Source organism: Carassius gibelio, chromosome B16 (assembly GCF_023724105.1).
Source record: "Carassius gibelio isolate Cgi1373 ecotype wild population from Czech Republic chromosome B16, carGib1.2-hapl.c, whole genome shotgun sequence".
NCBI classification, from domain to species: Eukaryota; Metazoa; Chordata; class Actinopteri; order Cypriniformes; family Cyprinidae; genus Carassius; species Carassius gibelio.
In genome coordinates this window covers 5,914,627-5,932,368 of record NC_068411.1, presented here as the reverse complement: position 1 = coordinate 5,932,368, position 17,742 = coordinate 5,914,627, and the positions used below count along the sequence as shown (strand labels likewise).

The 17,742-nt window shown below is 38.8% G+C and overlaps 1 protein-coding gene across 1 annotated transcript in view; it reads right to left on the bottom strand.

Moving 5' to 3' along the window:
* Positions 1 to 17,742, bottom strand: part of LOC127974662 (glutamate receptor ionotropic, kainate 2) — a 192,828-nt gene that overhangs the window by 137,506 nt on the left and 37,580 nt on the right. The window contains exons 3-4 of the mRNA XM_052578097.1: positions 10,616 to 10,783; positions 9,841 to 10,098 (exon numbers count right to left, since the gene is read on the bottom strand). Of these exons, the coding sequence (XP_052434057.1) occupies positions 9,841 to 10,098; positions 10,616 to 10,783 (426 nt within the window). The remainder of the gene's footprint in view (positions 1 to 9,840; positions 10,099 to 10,615; positions 10,784 to 17,742) is intronic.

The window sequence follows — 17,742 nt, the reverse complement described above, 5'->3', positions numbered from 1 at the left end:
ACTTCCAGAGACTCATCATGTCTCAGTCGAACTCTCAGAGCACCCGACTGTTCCTGTTGTGGCCACGGAGGCTACCCCTAACATGTCCATGTTCTATGTTTCTGACTTACCCAACCAGACTTGTCCTCCCGTTGGTCCGGCCGCACGGATGTGGTGGCCTTCTGCTCTGCCCTGGGGGCCTTCTGCCTCAACCACAAGGATGTGGTGGTCTTCTGCTCCACCCTGGGGGGCGTCTGGTTCGACCACTCGGACGTGGTGGTCTTCTGCTCCACCCTGGGGGGGGGTTTCCGCCGTGACCACACGGTTGTGGTGGTCTTCTGCTCCGCCTGGGGGGTTTCCGCCCTGACCACACGGTTGTGGTGGTCTTCTATTCCGCCCTGGGGGGCATCAGTCCCGACCATACGAGGGTGGTGGTCTTCTGCTCTGCCCTGGGGGACTTCTGCCCTCACCACACGGTTGTGGTGATCTTGTGTTCAGCCCTGGGGGGCTTCCACCGTGACCACACGGTAGTGGTGGTCTTCTGCTCCGCCCTGGTTGACTCCTTGTTTTGTGTTGCACTTCTCTTGTCTCTGTTTTCCCATTCTACCTGGCCATCTTGTCTCTGTTTCCCCATTCTACCTGGTCCTCTTGTCCATGTTTTCCCCATTTTACCTGGACCTCCGTCCTCCGCCGCTCCACCTCCCTCCTGGTCTCTTTGTCTGTTTGGTTTTCCCTTGGGTTTGGGTGGAGCATCTGGCAGCTGCTTCATGGAAGAGGGGGTAATGTCACGCTGTCTAGTCTCTGTTTACCTGGGTGTCCACTACTGGGCTCACTTCCCTTTAGGCACTTCACCATACGCACTAGAATTCCTCTAGTCTTGTCCTGTCTTCACAGTAATTGCACTCCAGTTAATTGCACCAGGTGCAGGCAATCTATTGTCATTAGCCTCCTTATAAATATTAGTCTTTCCTTGTTGTTTGTATGGAGTCCTTACCTTTCGTGTGTCTAGCTTTCTCGTCTCCTGAGACTCTATCTGTCTGCTCGTCCTTCCAATCTTCTCGCATTCCGAGTTCCCTTTTCCTGTCCCTTTCATTTTGTTTGTTTTGTTTGGACTGTCATTTTTGGTTTTTGTCATTTGCTGTATTCAACTACTATTTGGATTATCATGTTAAAAACCAGCAATTTGATCTTGCTCTCCCTGTGTATTTCTGGGTACACGAATTGTCACAGAGGATTTTCCAGGTCCTCTTCCACTCACAACCAATAATCCCCGATCACAGTCAACTGACTTTTGATTTGCAGCACCTGTCACCCCTCATCACAAACTCACTACATAAACCAGCCACAAGCACCAAGACACTGTCCGGTCTCGTCTATGCAACCTTGTGTATATGTGTGGACTAAACCTGACTCTATCTTGCCTCTTGGTGGATTCAAGTGGATACTTTGGAAAACCAACTCCCTTTCTGCACCTGGTGGCTTTGGTGTGTGTCTGTGTGCCCATGGCTTAATCCTGGACTGCCCTTCATCCCTCATCTACCAAACACTATCATCCTTTCGATAAACTGTTCAGGTTTTAACTCAACCTCTGTCTCTGTTGTCTTCTGTGTAGGACAGAACACCGGACGAACAAACTATTCATGTCTCAACCAGATTTGGATACAATCCAGAGCCTGGTGGACATGCTGTGCCAAGAGCTGATACAGACACCACACTCCACCTTCAACGCTACCAGTTTGGCTACCATAACCACAGTCCCAATGGCCAACCCAACTCCATTTGCTGGAGAAGTGGCTGAGCGTAACGGTTTTATGCTTCAGTGTGAATTGATTTTTTTAAATGCAACCATCTCGTTATCCCACAGACTGAAGCAAAATCGCTTTCATCATCTCATTGCTTACCAGGAAGGCGCTCCGCTGGGCCGTTTCTATCTGGCATCAAAATTTTCAGTTTCTTCATTCATCAAGGGTTCATTGAGTTCTTCCAAGAAGTTTTTGGCATTCTCAAAGGTGTTCATTCAGTTTGTGACGATCTCTATAACATCAAACAGGGAACATTTTCTGCTGCGGATTACTCTCTCCATTTCCGCATGCTAGCAGCTGCTAATGGCTGGGACGAACGGGTCCTAATGACAACATATCGCAATGGTCTTCAACCCGAGCTTTGTCTTCAACTTGCAGCCTTTGATGACTCGACTGGGCTCTAAAATTTCATCCAGAGAGCTATTCACACTGAGAATGGGATGTTAGCATGCAAAAATACTGCCGCTACACTCTACTGCTCACCAGCACCGAACTCTCCAAGACCAGAACCCATGCAGCTTGAGTCTACGCGGATCTCACTGTCAGAGCGTCATCGGCGACTGACCCAGGGTCTCTGTTTGTATTGCGCCAACAAAGGGCATGGTATCGGAGAGTGCCCCATCCATCCACCGAGAGCCTTGGTGAGTTCAGTTCAGCTGAAGAAATATATATACACTCCTCTAACTACCAAGTTAAGTCATCATCCCATAATTTCTCTGTTACAGTGTTTGCCCTTCTCGACTCTGGGTCAGCCGGGAACTTCATCTCAGCCCAGCTCTGCCGGCGACTGACCCAGGGTCTCTGTTTGTATTGCGCCAACAAAGGGCATGGTATCGGAGAGTGCCCCATCCATCCACCGAGAGCCTTGGTGAGTTCAGTTCAGCTGAAGAAATATATATACACTCCTCTAACTACCAAGTTAAGTCATCATCCCATAATTTCTCTGTTACAGTGTTTGCCCTTCTCGACTCTGGGTCAGCCGGGAACTTCATCTCAGCCCAGCTCTGCCGGCGACTGACCCAGGGTCTCTGTTTGTATTGCGCCAACAAAGGGCATGGTATCGGAGAGTGCCCCATCCATCCACCGAGAGCCTTGGTGAGTTCAGTTCAGCTGAAGAAATATATATACACTCCTCTAACTACCAAGTTAAGTCATCATCCCATAATTTCTCTGTTACAGTGTTTGCCCTTCTCGACTCTGGGTCAGCCGGGAACTTCATCTCAGCCCAGCTCTGCCGGCAGCTTAACATCAACAGCGCATCTCACAGAGACTAAGTGTACAATCAGTGATAGGGAAACCCCTCAATCACTCTTCGATCCATTGCACCAGTGAAATAACTCTGACAATGGGTATTCTACATCAGGAGAGGATGAAGCTTCTGGTCCTGGAGAATTCCACTGAATTCCACAGACACTGGAGAAGTGAAACATTGGAGTAATCAATGTTTCCACCATTGTTTCCCTGAAATGCTGAAACCTCATCGTCCTCCTCCGAAACTGAAGGTATGCAGTACCTCAATAGAAAGTCCTAAGGATATCGTTTCTGTATCTTTTCCTCCAGAATATGCCGAATACAAAGATGTCTTCTGTCCCAAGAGAGCTTCCAAACTACCACCTCATAAGCCATGGGACTGTGCGATTGACCTCCTTCCGGGTGAACCAGTGTCTAAAGGAAAGATCTACCCACTCACAATCCCAGAGTAAGATGCAATACGTACAAGTACATACGACCATCGACTACCCCTGCTGCTTCACCATTCTTCTTTGTGGTTAAGAGAGGTGGAGGACTTCGACCCTGCATAGACTGCATTGAAGTTTCGCTATCCTCTTCCGCTTGTCCCAGCGGCTCTAGAACAGCTCCGTGGTGCTAACAACTTTACAAAGCTAGATTTACCCAGCGCCTACGATCTGATCAGAATATGTGATGGTGTCGAGTGGAAGACGGCTTTTGTGACCCCTACTGGCCACTGGGAGTATTTGGTGATGCCGTATGGCCTCATCAACACACCGTCCGTGTTTCAAGACTTCATGCACACCATATTTCGAGATCTGCTAAATCGATTTGTCTACATGGTCAATATTCTCATTTATTCCAGTGACCCTGTTACTCATACCCAGAGTGTGAAAGAAGTCTTGGAGCGGCTATGTCGACATACCTTCTTCATCAAAGCTGAAAAATGTGAGTTCCATAAGCCCATGATCAAATTCCCTGGCTACAATGGTTCCAACCGATGGGTGAGGATGGACGAGGGGAAGGTTGACGCCATGAAGCACTGGCCAAAAAACCACCACAGTGAAAGACCTTCAAAAATTCCTAGGGTTTGCCAACTTTTACCGTAGATTCATCAAGAACTTCAGTGTCATCGTCGCCCCATTGACGTCTGCGTTAAAAGGTAAGCCCAAACATCTGAACTGGACTGAAGAAGCGGATACAGAGTTTAAAACCCTGAAGAAAGCTTACTGCAAGGCACCCGTTCTAATTCATCCTGATTCTAATAAGTCTTTCACTGTTGAAGTCGATGCCTCATCTACAGGTGTCAGATCTGTCCTTGGGAACAACATGGGAAACCATCTCGTCTTCATCCTCGTGCTTACTACTCCTACAAGTTTAAACTGGTGGATAAGAATTACGACATTGGAAATCAGGAGCTGTTAGCGAATAAACTGTCTCTCGAGGAGTGGCAACACTGGCTTGAGGGTGCGCGTCACTTACGACTGACGGATCATAAGAACCTGCAGTATCTATGCGAGGCAAAGAGACTAAACCCTCGACAAGCCAGGTGGGCCCTCTTTCCCACTCATTTTAATTTTACCATCTCGTATCACCCGGGTAATAAGAACTGTAAGGCAAATGCCCTGTCTAGACTGTTTTCCTCAGAGGATGACACCTCACCTCCCAAAAACATCCTGCCCGAAAGGGTCTTTGTCTGTCCCATAGAGTATAGTGAGGAAGACACCATCCCTGACTCGCCAAATGCTACACCAGGTTGTCCAGTTTGTCACAAGTATGTACCCTTGTAACATCAGACACTGCCAATAACCAAAGCTCATGGCTCCAGGCACTGGTCATTCCGGCATCCATCAAACCCTCTCGCTACTAAAACATCGCTTCTGGTGGCCCCACATGGCAGAGGAAATCAGGAGGTTCGTGAGGGGATGTAAGGAGTGTGCGATGACAAAAACATCTGCCCTCTGGAAAATGTGGGTACAGTCATGGATTTTCCAGGTCCTACTATACTCACAACCAGTTATCTCCGATCACAATCAGCTGACTTCTGATTTGCAGCAACTGTCACCCCTCATCACGCACTCACTACATAAACCAGCCACAAGCACCAAGATATTGTCCGTTCTTGTCTATGCAACCTTGAGTACAAGTGTGGACTAAACTATCTTGTCTCTTGGAAGATTCTCTTGTCGTTGTCAAGTGGATACTTTGGAAAACCAACTCCCTTTATCCACCTTAATCCAGGACTGCCATTCATCCCTCATCTACCAAACACTATCATCCTTTCAATAAACTGTTCAGGCTTTATCTCAACCTCTGTTTCCATTAATTGTCTTCTGTGTGTGACAGCTAGCGGTTTCGCTGATTTGGCTGGTTAGCCATCTGATCTCCCAGCCTGACCAGCAGACAAGCCCCAAAAACCTGACCAGCCTAAGCATTTTGGCCAAACCTTCTGCCTACTGTGATGTTTTGTTGTTTGTTTTTCTTTCTTTTTTTTTTAAAGCAGGGTTGCAGCTTCTGTATAGCCCTGTACTTGAAGTACCGGTCAAATATTGTTCTTTCTCAGTTAATAAAATGATGAACCTTAAAGGGATAGTTCACCCAAAAATCTAAATTATGTAATTAATAACTCACCCTCATGTCATTCCAAACCAGTAAGACCTTGATTTATCTTCAGAACACAGTTTAAGATATTTTAGATTTAGTCCGAGAGCTCTCAGTCCCTCCATTGAAACTGTGTGTATGGTATACTTTCCATGTACAGAAAGGTAAGAAAAACATCATCAAAGTATAACTACGATGAATAAAGGCGTAGTTTTTGCTATTTTTGCACCAAAATGTATTTTCAATGCTTCAAAAAATTCTAACTGACACTCTGATTTCCCATGGACTACTTTGAAGATGTTTTTCTTACCTTGCTGGACATGGACAGTATACCATACACACAACTTCAATGGAGGTACTAAGAGCTCTCGGACTAAATCTAAAATATCTCTTATATTTTATAGAGGTCTTACGGGTTTGGAACAACATGAGTGTAAGTTATTAATGACATAATTTTGCAAATTGGGCGAACTAACCCTATAACTTCTAAAACAGATCCACATACTGAAACTGGTTTTCAGCAATGGCATCCTTTTTCATCACTGTTATGCTGATGTGAAAATGCAAGAACCAAAAGGGCATTAGCCCACAAGTCAATACTAATGGATTATAAAACTTAATACTATATACAATAATGACTTGAAATAAACAATCTTTAAAATGCACACACTGTAGCAGCATAGCTTATTTAATTCATATGCACTGATCAGATGTTTGTGATAGCTAATATGACTTCCCGCAGATCACTATTGGAGGCAGGTTTGCTCTTCTACTCCTTTGTTTAAGTGAAAAACTGCATGTGGTGATATTCATTGATTGTGTCTAATACCTTCCAACCATTTGTTGATTTATATTTAACAAAGCATATATATTTCATCAACTCAAACATTTATTAAACGCGCCTGGAAGCCCCTGTTCACGCAACATTAGAGTCCATGATAAATATCCATGGAGAAGTTGCATCGTTCAAGTGCTCCCTGCCAAAATAATACAAATAAAAATGGCCTATCTGACTTGTAATCCTCTGTGGTTGTCTGGTCCTTCTCCAGAAGAGTGCTGCTGTGAGTTAGTGATGTGAGATGAATGCTGCTTCCCTTTGGCGTTAATTGAAGAGGAACGTGAACGCTGACTTCTGACTCGAAGCTCTGAACGCTCCAGACAGGAAGGTCAAGGTTAATGTAGCCTTGACTATATTTATGCGTGACTAAATGTGTAGAACAAATTGATCAAGATTAAAATCAGGTCACAGGCACGACAAAATACAAAGGTTTTACACTTTGAAGAAACATATACACCCCGTTTTCTCATTAATATCAGAGACATTCTGAGATGCTGAGGATATTTGAGAACATCATCATTTGAGGATAAAAGCCCCTTCTGTTTAGTTAAGATCTGATTGGCTGTGATGTTGCAACGAAACCTCATATGAATATCCAAGTGGATATCCGATTTATTCTTACGCATTTTGTTCAACTGATTTCACATCAGATGCTGGTTTTTTAACAGTCAGTTAACAGTCAGTTTTTAGCAGCATTTTCAAAAAAATAAATAAAATCTTTGAAGGATTTGGCTTGAATGAAATTATCTTTAGGCTATCATTTTACCCAAGGCATAATCATCCACTCGTTTAAAAGCGAATTATTAGTTTAAATTTAGCACATAAGCAGTGAAGAGACTCAGATTACAATGGTTGCATTAAAATGATACTAGGACTATGAATTATTTCATAGCAATAAAATGGCAGTTTCAAAGCAACAGTTATCAAAGCAATTATTAGGACATTACAGCAAAGCCATAAAAAATAATGCCTGTTTGGAAACATGGCACTGCAGCTGTCTAAACAATCGTGTGGCCACTGTTCGAGCACATGATGGGCTGTGAAAATCACCACTGGATTGGTGCACTCAGGCAGAATGAATTGAAATGGATGAAATGGTTTGATTGGTTTGAACGTAATTTTCTTTCTTGTGCTGATGAATTGAATAGCCAATAGCCAATGTGAGAGTGGCCCAAAGTTCTCTTTTTCTAGAAGGCAGCTTATTATACAAAAAAAGGATACAAATTCTAGAAAGTCATAAAAGTATTTCATATGACTCATGGGCCATATTTCACGTCCTCTTAAGTCCTACAAAAGCAACTCATGCTAACTGAAAAAAAAAAAAAAAAAAAAAAATTATATATATTGATTATGTCTTGTAGCTATACTTTTAAAACAGTGAGTATTTCAATGTTTACAGAATGGCTGCATAGAACATGCTGATGGTATTTCAGCACAGAGGTATGCCAATACAATGTCAACACAGGCAGGTAGGAATATTCCTTTATGTCTTTTCTTTTGGGGCATTAAATAACTTTAAAAAAAAACATCTTTTCATTGCATGTCTATGTGTGAGCACTGTTCCTCTCTTCTGATGTGGTATGTCCATGAACGGTATATGCATAACCTATTAATGTGATTCCTTTGAAACATTTAATAATTTGGCAGCATTTGTTTTCTGCAGTGCGGACACATGCTTTGACAACTCACATATTAAAGTATAAATGATCAGAGCTCTTTTATATCTGACACATCCTGCTAATAGAGCTAATTTTACTCAGTGCCGCAGTGACATTTTTACTGTATATATGAGCTACCTTAAACCTTCTTTTTAATTCCTTTGTCAAACACTGTCTGGGTTGTGTCTAAAGATTCTTTACAGGCATATATATTTCCCTTAAGAACTTTATCATCCATGGATACACTGGACAGTAAAAATAAGTTTCTTTAAATAGTGGGGGGAAAGGGTTCTTTATTATAATGAATGTACTTTGAACTAAAAATCACTAAAGGTTTATTTGTGGACCCTAAAAATATTATTTTAAGGCATCGTAGCAAAAACACCCATGGAACCTTTTTTTTTAAGATTGTATGGCATGTGAAAAAATGCTGTGTGCACTGCCATTCATTTCTAAGACTATATTGAATTGAACAGCTGAGCAGTGTTGACAGAGCTTTGTGTTGCAGGCTGCCAGTCCACTTCTGCCATTTCAGAGCTAAGCCATTAGGGAATGCCATTACGGCTATTGATTTGCTTGTTTGCATTCGTTCATGAAGTTGTTGTACAGCGTGGAAAGAAAGACTCCAGTTGTGATTCTGCAGAGGCAGACCTCAGAACAGCCACCTCTTGTGGAATCAGTTTGTGAGCATTTAACTATTATCCTGTCCATCATACTCTCTATCTTATTTCTAGCTGTAGATCCACATGTTTAAAGTCAAAATGAATATAATTTAGCAGCTTCACAGTTGCTAGTGGTCTATGATACATTTTTTAATGAGTAAATAGATATTTACATATAAATGGAATAACATTAAAGGAATAAAATTAATGTTATTGATTTTTATGGAAACCTATTCCTGCCACCTTATAAAAAATAAATAATAATACATAAAAATAAACATGCTTAAGTAAATGTATTGTGTAAAACTATTATATACTATGTTAAAATTATGAAATATAAATAGTTATGGCTTACAATTGCTTAAAAAATAAATTATTTAGCACTTTTATGTGTTTTTATAGCCTGTTATGATGTTAATGTTATGATGTTAAAATATGACTTTTAACATCATAATTATGACTTTTAAGGTCATTATTATCATAAATTGTGGAAATGGGCTTTAATAATTTTTTAACCAGTGTAGTCTGATTTGTTCCAGAATGATTTGATATTTTTTTAACCAATCGGTTGAGTGAATGATTCAGCGACTCTCAAAAAGACAATCATTTGGAACAAACACTTTTAAATTATACTGATCATAGTGGAAACTAAATCTACACTGTAAGCCGTAGTAATATTAAAGGTCTTCAGTAAATCTAAGCAGTGTGCCTTGGTCTTTATTTGGGCCATGTTTGTGTGAACACAGTGTCACAGAAGAATAGTGTGTTGTTGCTGTGCAGAATTGTGAATAAGGCTGAGTGAATGCTTTGGGAAATCTGGCAGCAAACCCTCTAGTTGGCAAGTTTGCTCCCGAGGCGACCTCTGGCATATGGCATATGTACCCCTCACTGTGGTAGCACTTGCTGCCTACTGTTCTAACAGAGGCTGTCAACCAGTGGGGTTTGGCCATACTGTAGGCCAGACGGAGACCAGGGAATGGTGCACAGTCCAGGCCAAAGGGTCAGTCCGCCTAAGGACGGCTGGAGAATAATCACAACACACTACGAGCACTAAAGCATCGGGCTCTCACCTGTGCTGTCATCATAAACCACTGTGACCGTTTTCCACTTGAAGAAGTGAACCAAGTCTAAGATGGCTCTGCTGAGCGAGGAGAAGTCTGGGTAAAGGCTGACGTAGAAGGAGTCGCGGTTGTCTGACACCTGGTGCTTCCACTTGGTCTGGATATGCGGCACCCCCAGAGCATTACAGATGGACTGCACCGCGTTGGCCGAAGAACTGTGGGAGGGACCGAAGATGGCCGCCACACCCAGAGAGAGCTGGTCACAAGCTGGAGACAGAGCACAAAAAGAGCACTTTTATTTTGTGATTTTATTATAATAGAAACACCAGAGCACGATTCATGGTTAATTCCAGTGTCCAAAGTCATGTTTATTGCAACAATGAACTCATTTAGTTTTATACCCCATTGTTTTTTGGCAAAGCCACTGTGCTTTAATTGCGTCTTTGTAATCTTTAAATAAACTGGCATGGAAAAAAAAGCGCAGTTACAGTGGCAGCGGCTAATGGAGTGTATAATCATTATAAAAGAATTCAGATGTTTCCCCAGCGTGTAAATGACAGATGATTGCAGCCTGCGAACCTGTCTCAGGGGTATCAGTAGTTCACTGAATCACCCCTTCTGACTCATTACCTAAAACCAATCAATTCTCTCTGCATATGCACCAGACGGCCACTGATGTCCCCCTGTGGTTAAATGAATTCAATCTAAAGCCCGCGTCCCTCTACATATATCTCACAGCACATTTGTCTCTGATCGTGTAGGGACTCGCTGGAGATGGCTTTACCTTTTCTGGAGGCCTCAAAGCTGTCGTGGATGTTTATCCTTTGGATGTCGTATGTGAGTGTGGTGTTTGGCAGTAAAGTTCTGTTCCTGTTGATTGTATTTAAAGCAAACTTAAAGGCAAGTTCTTCAGCACCAGATGGGCCACTTTCAATGGATTCAAATATTCCTCCTAAAAGAGAGAGAGAAAACAAGAGAAAGAGAGAAATAAATTAATAGCATCATATCAGTATATATATATATATATATATATATATATATATATATATATATATATATATATATATATATATATATATATATATATATATATATAGATATATATATAGAAGATTAGTGAAAATATTTGAAGTATACATTCATTGCATGCTTGGATGCTAAGTGAATAAGTCACATTTTTATTTATATTTCAAGTAAACTTTATTATAAATTTCTGTCATAATCCAAGACAAATATCATGTAGAAACCTAAATGAAAATGCATTATAGTTTAAATTGGTGGTAAATGCAATTAATTGAAACAAAGAGAGTTTTTTTTTTTTTTTTGACCCACTCAAGTAGTACATATTAATGTAATTTCATAATTACTAGTAATGTCTTTGAATGATGGTTAAAATGTACTGCTTAGTGTTGCGTAAAATGTACATTTTGTACATTTCTGTCATGTATTTCCACTGAAACTTGTATGTCATGTATTTAAATATATTTGTAATTACACATTTGTAATGATAAAGTTGTATTTACAAAGTGCAATTTAAAAACATAAAAATGTATAACTACAAGTGCTAATTCAATAATACATTTTAATATATTTCCACCGGGGTAGGAGGCCAATAAATACAATTTCACAATTTAACTTTGAGGTAGAAACACTGTATTGCAAAAATAGAAATATCAGCTTAAAAAATAATGAATATGTGATATGGCACCAGTGTAGGTTAAGTGCAGTGAATGTCAAAGAATGGTATAAGAAGTTGGAAGGACAACAGTACATTACTGTTTGCTTTGACCCATTCGAGCGTGTAATAGATATAAATCCAAGCTCCTTACAGAAGGTATGTTTTTAGAGCAAAAGCTACACAACAGCTTTCCCTTTGTGAGTCTGCTTGACAGGCTGTATATAAATGGATGCCTTTAGTGTTGGGGACTGATGTGTTCTGATTGGCTGGCGAATCAATCAATCAAGCCCTGGGGAGCAGTGAAGCACAGCATAGAGAGATTGAAGTGTTTTGCTTGGGTCAGTCAGCAGTTTGCCCCTGTTGACTCACCATATGTCAAACTAGAGCTCGATTCTGTGTTTTACTTACACTCGCTGGAGGTTCCATCATTTAAATGATCCACAAGACAGTACAAATAAAACCATTTCACCGGCACACACTATCTTTGCATGACTGTCAAGCGTGTAGGACAAGTGCAAGTGCTATTAATTGCTGTTGTTTCAAATATCACCTACAGCACAGGCTACTGCTGAAAACTGATGTTAGTGTACAATAGTACAAGTAAATTCTGACATGAACTGGTTTGCAAAAATGCAAAAATAGGACACGTGAAGAAAAGAAAAAGAGAGTAAATGAATAGAGAGTGGTTGGAACAAATCCCTTAAAGCGTTTTCTGCAAAAGAAGAGGGGTAAATTGAGATGCTCGTACAAATCTCTCAGTCTTTTACAAAAGAGAGAAGAAGAGGAATACAAGATAACATAAATCAAACAACCTTCCAATGTGGATTTAGTATAATATGAATAAAATATCCCTTTTAGTTGGTAATGTTGAAGTAACGTGTGTTCCAGTTTAAAAGCGTGTCTGCGGGTTTAGTCAATGGTTTTTTTTTTTTTTTTTTTTTTTTACTATCATTACTATTCATGGTTACATCACTTCAAAAAAAAAAAAAAAAACCCGTGCCGGATGAGATAATGTATGATGTGATGAGCATTACCTGTCCATGATCATTATAGTGTTCCAAAATGGAATAATTAAACAATTACTGAAAAAAGGTGTCCATCCATCAATATGAGTTATATTTTATGGCATGTAGCTTTTAGCAGATTTTACTATATATTAAAAAACTAACAATATATTTATAATCAATAAAAAAGGCTCATTACCTATATATGCCTACCTATATATTTATATATATTACCAATACATTACATATAAATACATCACTGTTTTAATACTGAGCTGTAATGTAGAATCATTTTTTTATTTTTTTATTGTTTTTACTTTTTTATTTGTAATATTGATTTCCGGTAAGAAAACAAATGTAAGGTTACTAAAGATCATCAACTGATATTATAACAGAAGGCGTCTGGGCAGGTAACAGCAAAACCTCCCCCAGGAAATGCATTCATACATGTTAAATATCCATCATCAATCTCATAACTCATAGGGCGAGCTCTGACAGTGATAAACTGGGGCTCGTATGACATTATGAATCAATTTCCTGTGGGGAAATGTCAGTTTCTCAAAGAGATCTCTCAAGCACCTGACAAATGTTTTCCTGAACCTGGATTTGTCTACAGTCATTATAGCTACAAACAGTCTCAAATTACATGTAATTTACATATTGACCATTCATATCCTACATCTCTTTTTTACTTGACTGGCCGAGTTGCCACACACTCTACTCCAGTGGATATTTCTCATCAGTTAGGTTTATGTTTATTTGCCAATATCAGTTTATTTGCCAGGTTTATTTGCCAATATCAGAATAGGCACATACTGTACATTTAAGGCTTTAAAATGTCATTACATTCGCACACGTCATTAAACAGCCTATTGTAGAGTATACAGAAGCATTTAAACAGTAAAACAATTCGGAAATGCAAAATTTTTTGAAATAGCAAAATTGTAAAGGGTATATATATATATATATATATATATATATATATATATATATATATATATATATATATATATATATATATATATACCCTTCTTTATTTTTCATAATCTGAGAATGCGTACATACCTGGTGTTACACCGCCTAAATGGTACATTGAATGGTATTGTTTCTGTCACGAAAACAAATTCCTCGTATGTGTAAACATACCTGGCAATAAAGCTCATTCTGATTCTGATTCTGATTCTGAAATATAGTTTGAAAGGTTGCATGTTCGGCTGTTGCACAGACGCTGAGCCGCTTCAGACAGCACACAAGTAAGCTTCAATGGACTAAAACATACACACACAATTGTGTCTAAATAGGGAGTTTTGGTGAGTTGCCTTGTAAACATGGCTTAAATTAGTTATAAAGTCTTAAATTAAAACTGTAAAGAGTTTGGAGAAAATCAGATATATGTCAGATCCGCGTCATGTGCATCAGGTTTTAAAGAGACAGCGCTGAATTTAAAGCAAAACCTGCTGAAGTCTGTCATTTATGTAAATGGAAGAACAAAAGAAAAAGAGAAATCCTTGGAATGTTCTAGTCACTGATAAACTTTAATAGCTTGAATAAATATCAATCTGTATAGTTTATGCATATATAATATTGTTTATGTGAAGATTGTTTTAAAATCACTTAAATTAAAAGATTGTATATATTTCAGAGCCTATTAAATGTAAAAAATAATGGATTTCAATTATACTGTAATGTTGAATGGCTATTATAAATAGGGAAAATTGAGGGAAAATGCACCAGCAGGACACATTAAAACATTGTAAATATGTTTAGTCATTGTGGTAGTAATAACTGCCAGTTTTTGCAAAAAGAGTTTCATGGCCAGTAAAAAAAAAAAAAAAAATGGCCTGGTAAATTTTATCATGTCACCGGCCATTGGCAGGTGTGGCAAAAAGTTAGTTTTAGGCCCTGTATATATAGCATTGCATTAATTGCATGTATAGACTTAATAACCAAACACAGTAAATTGATAAGATTATTGAATTTAAAAAAAAGCAATTGTGAAACATTCTCATAATTTATGTTTTCCATCACATCAAAGCATCCAGGTCAAGAGTGCTGTGTGTTTACAATGCTATCCCAGACCTGCAGTGGCTCTCCGCTGGGCAGCTGTCTAGTGAACAATGTCCTGTGCCTACCTGATCGCTCGCAACGGTCTCACACATGCCACCGCACTCGATAACACGCTCCGACGCTGTGACATATTTATCACACAGCAGCTACATAATCAATGGCAGCACAATACATCCATTTCTGCATCCACAGGGAATACTTGCTTACAACCGAGCACCATAACAGCTCAGAGGAAATGAACAAAGTAGCGGTCATCTTCCTGTTTGAGAGAAATTAAATGGTCATTGATCATCTGACTTGATCAATCGCTGTGACCACAACGGAATTACCTGCAAAACTGGTCAATATCATACAAGAAAAATAACTTATTAACTAATAGCTAATGTTCACATCATGTAACATTATTTCTCTGAAGGTTGAATTTTATTTATTATTATTTTATTTTTTTTACTTTTTTTTTTTTTTTTTTACTTTTTTTACATAAATGTTCCATGAACAATGTATCAATAAGGGTTTTTTGAGAATTTTGAGAACATTGTCATAGACCAGATCTATTAATGTCACTGGATTTTTTCATAGCTTTATTATTGCCAGAACTTTATTCATAGGATTGATTGTTTGATTGATTGATTGATTATTGATTGATTGATTGATCGAGAACGTTTATGCATCCAATGCATACATGTAAAATAGCCACTGTTGTCCATTGTCCAAGTGATTGCCTAAAAAAACTAAAATAAAAGGTTTTTCAATTTAAACGAGATTTGTTTACTAGTTGTTGTCCTATGTGGTGGTGGGAAGGAACCATGTTGAGCTGCTGAATTTGGAGGAGATTTATCTAGGAGGACATAAGAGGATTTTAAAGGCGAACAGAAGAGGGCTGTGAAATCTCATCTACATAAATGTTGATTCATGTTGGTTTTATCATAAGTTCAACACTACTTTTATAGCTTATTGAAATGTGCTGAGAATTGATAGCAGAAAGTCTGCAGGTGCATGCTGCATACAGTAGCCACTAGAAATGCTCTCTTAAAATGGGCATATGCTGTTTTATGGATGTTGATATGCTGGTGTCCCCATAAGGTTTCTTAACAGCTTCACCAGAAAGACCATACTGGTTAACGGGCAGGTTTTGCATAGCTATGTGCTGGACCAGAATCAATTCAGCAATAATCTATTGGACCAGCACAGAAATGTATTCAATTATTCACCAGCGCAGGGTCAGAAAATACATAAATGGTCAGGAACGCCACTTGAACTAGAGATAATTACAGGATAAGAAATGTATTATTTTCTCCAGCACAGTCTAAATGAAATTTATATTTATCAGAGTTCACTTCACAGCTTTCAGAAATAATGTAGTAGCAATGTTTTTTTGGAAACTGTAAATTTAAGGGACTAGAGGTATAAAATTAACATGGATATCTCCAGTAGTTTGTTATCTGAAGAATTTGTATTTCTTGACTGAGATCTCTGACATTTGGTTGCAGCTCTTTTTTTTTTTTTTTTTTGCAATCTGAGATTCCTTCTGAAACTCTAGAAGAGGCCCATTTTAGATTATAAGAAAGTTGAGATAGTATAAGATAGTTCTCAGGGGGAAAAAATAAGAAGAATTATAACTCTTGAAAACACTGATCAATCAAGAATGCCTGAATTTTAATAATTTGTCCTTCAACAGTTTTATTTTTGACTATTACAGAGATGAAAAGGTGAAAATGTTTTTATTTTTTAATTCATCATGATTTTGAAATAACTGACAACTCAATTCACTTACAACTCCACCAACAAGTGTCAAATCAGGAGTTTTTGATTGTTTGGCTTTTTAATTGTTAAAGTATAATTTTCAGAAGCACTAAAGCATTTGTGCACACGCAGGACATATTCATTAAAATTACAGACAACGAAAGCCAGATGGAGCTTGAATAAATGCAACAGTCTGCTAAATCTTTGGACAAGTTTTACTGTATATTAAAATATCTTTTTTTTAACTTGACAGCACTTTAAAAACATAACATTGAGAGATAATCTGTAGTCAAGCGGAAAAAAAAAAGAAAAAAAAAAAAGAATCCATGCTTATAATTATGGCAATCTGCAGACAGCACAATAAGACAGCAGACTGCTCAGAAAGAGGTGTTTTTAATTGAGTTAGCATGTGAGTGTGTTTTCAGTAAGACTTGCAATACAATCAGATAAAAAAGTAGTAGTGTCATTCTATTTTGAAAAACTTGTGTTTTTTTATTTATTAAGAATTGCACTTTTTGGGACATTCTTACAAACTTATTAGGACTGATTGTTTTAAGGTGTTTAGAGTGAAATATTCATATTCCTTTAAAAAAAGTCTCCATTCACTCTGATATTAAACTTTGTAGACTAGAAAAAAATTATAATAATAGTGATATTATAGAAATCTCATACGGTATGGAAGTTCTTTTTTTTTCATACAAGTCAAGTTTCCATCATGCAGTGATCTTCTCTGACTATCTGTGATACGTCTTTGCATGAAGTGATGAGGTAGTGTAAAATCTATCATTTTCAGTTCTTTGAGAGCAGAACATGCACAGCAAGTCCATGCATGTGACAGACCACGTGGCAACTGTGCAGAGATCTAAAGGTGAAACATTTCTCAACTTACAAGAGATGATGGGGGAAAAACTTGCACTGAGAAATTAATTACAAAGCTAGTTTTGGTTTGATGCATCTGGGAAGGAGAGGTTATTTATGTGGAAAATAAGATGCTCCTGCTAGTATTTTCTCTCCCCAGTGGTTACAGTTTGATGGCTATCAGTGTCAGATTATCAGCCTAGCATATCGAGATGCGTTGTGCAGCGTAACAGGCTTGTAGGACACATTCCATCTTTATCAAGCCTGGAGCTGTGATGCAGGAGACAGGGCGCATGGACTCTGGATTGAGAAAGAACAGCATTTTTCTACAGGGCTCAGTCTCTGCATACAGCAAGGCTCAAAGAAGTGCTCTCGAGGAAAGAAAAATCATCCATGAAACTACATACACCCATTTCAGATTTAAATTCAAATGTCTTTCTCAAACTAACTTGCTCTTTGAACCTATTTTAAAGCTACTGTGTTTAATGGGTGGTGTTAAAATTATTTCTTCTGCCCCAATTTAATGAGCACAGTCAGCTATATAAGTTATCCATAAGACTT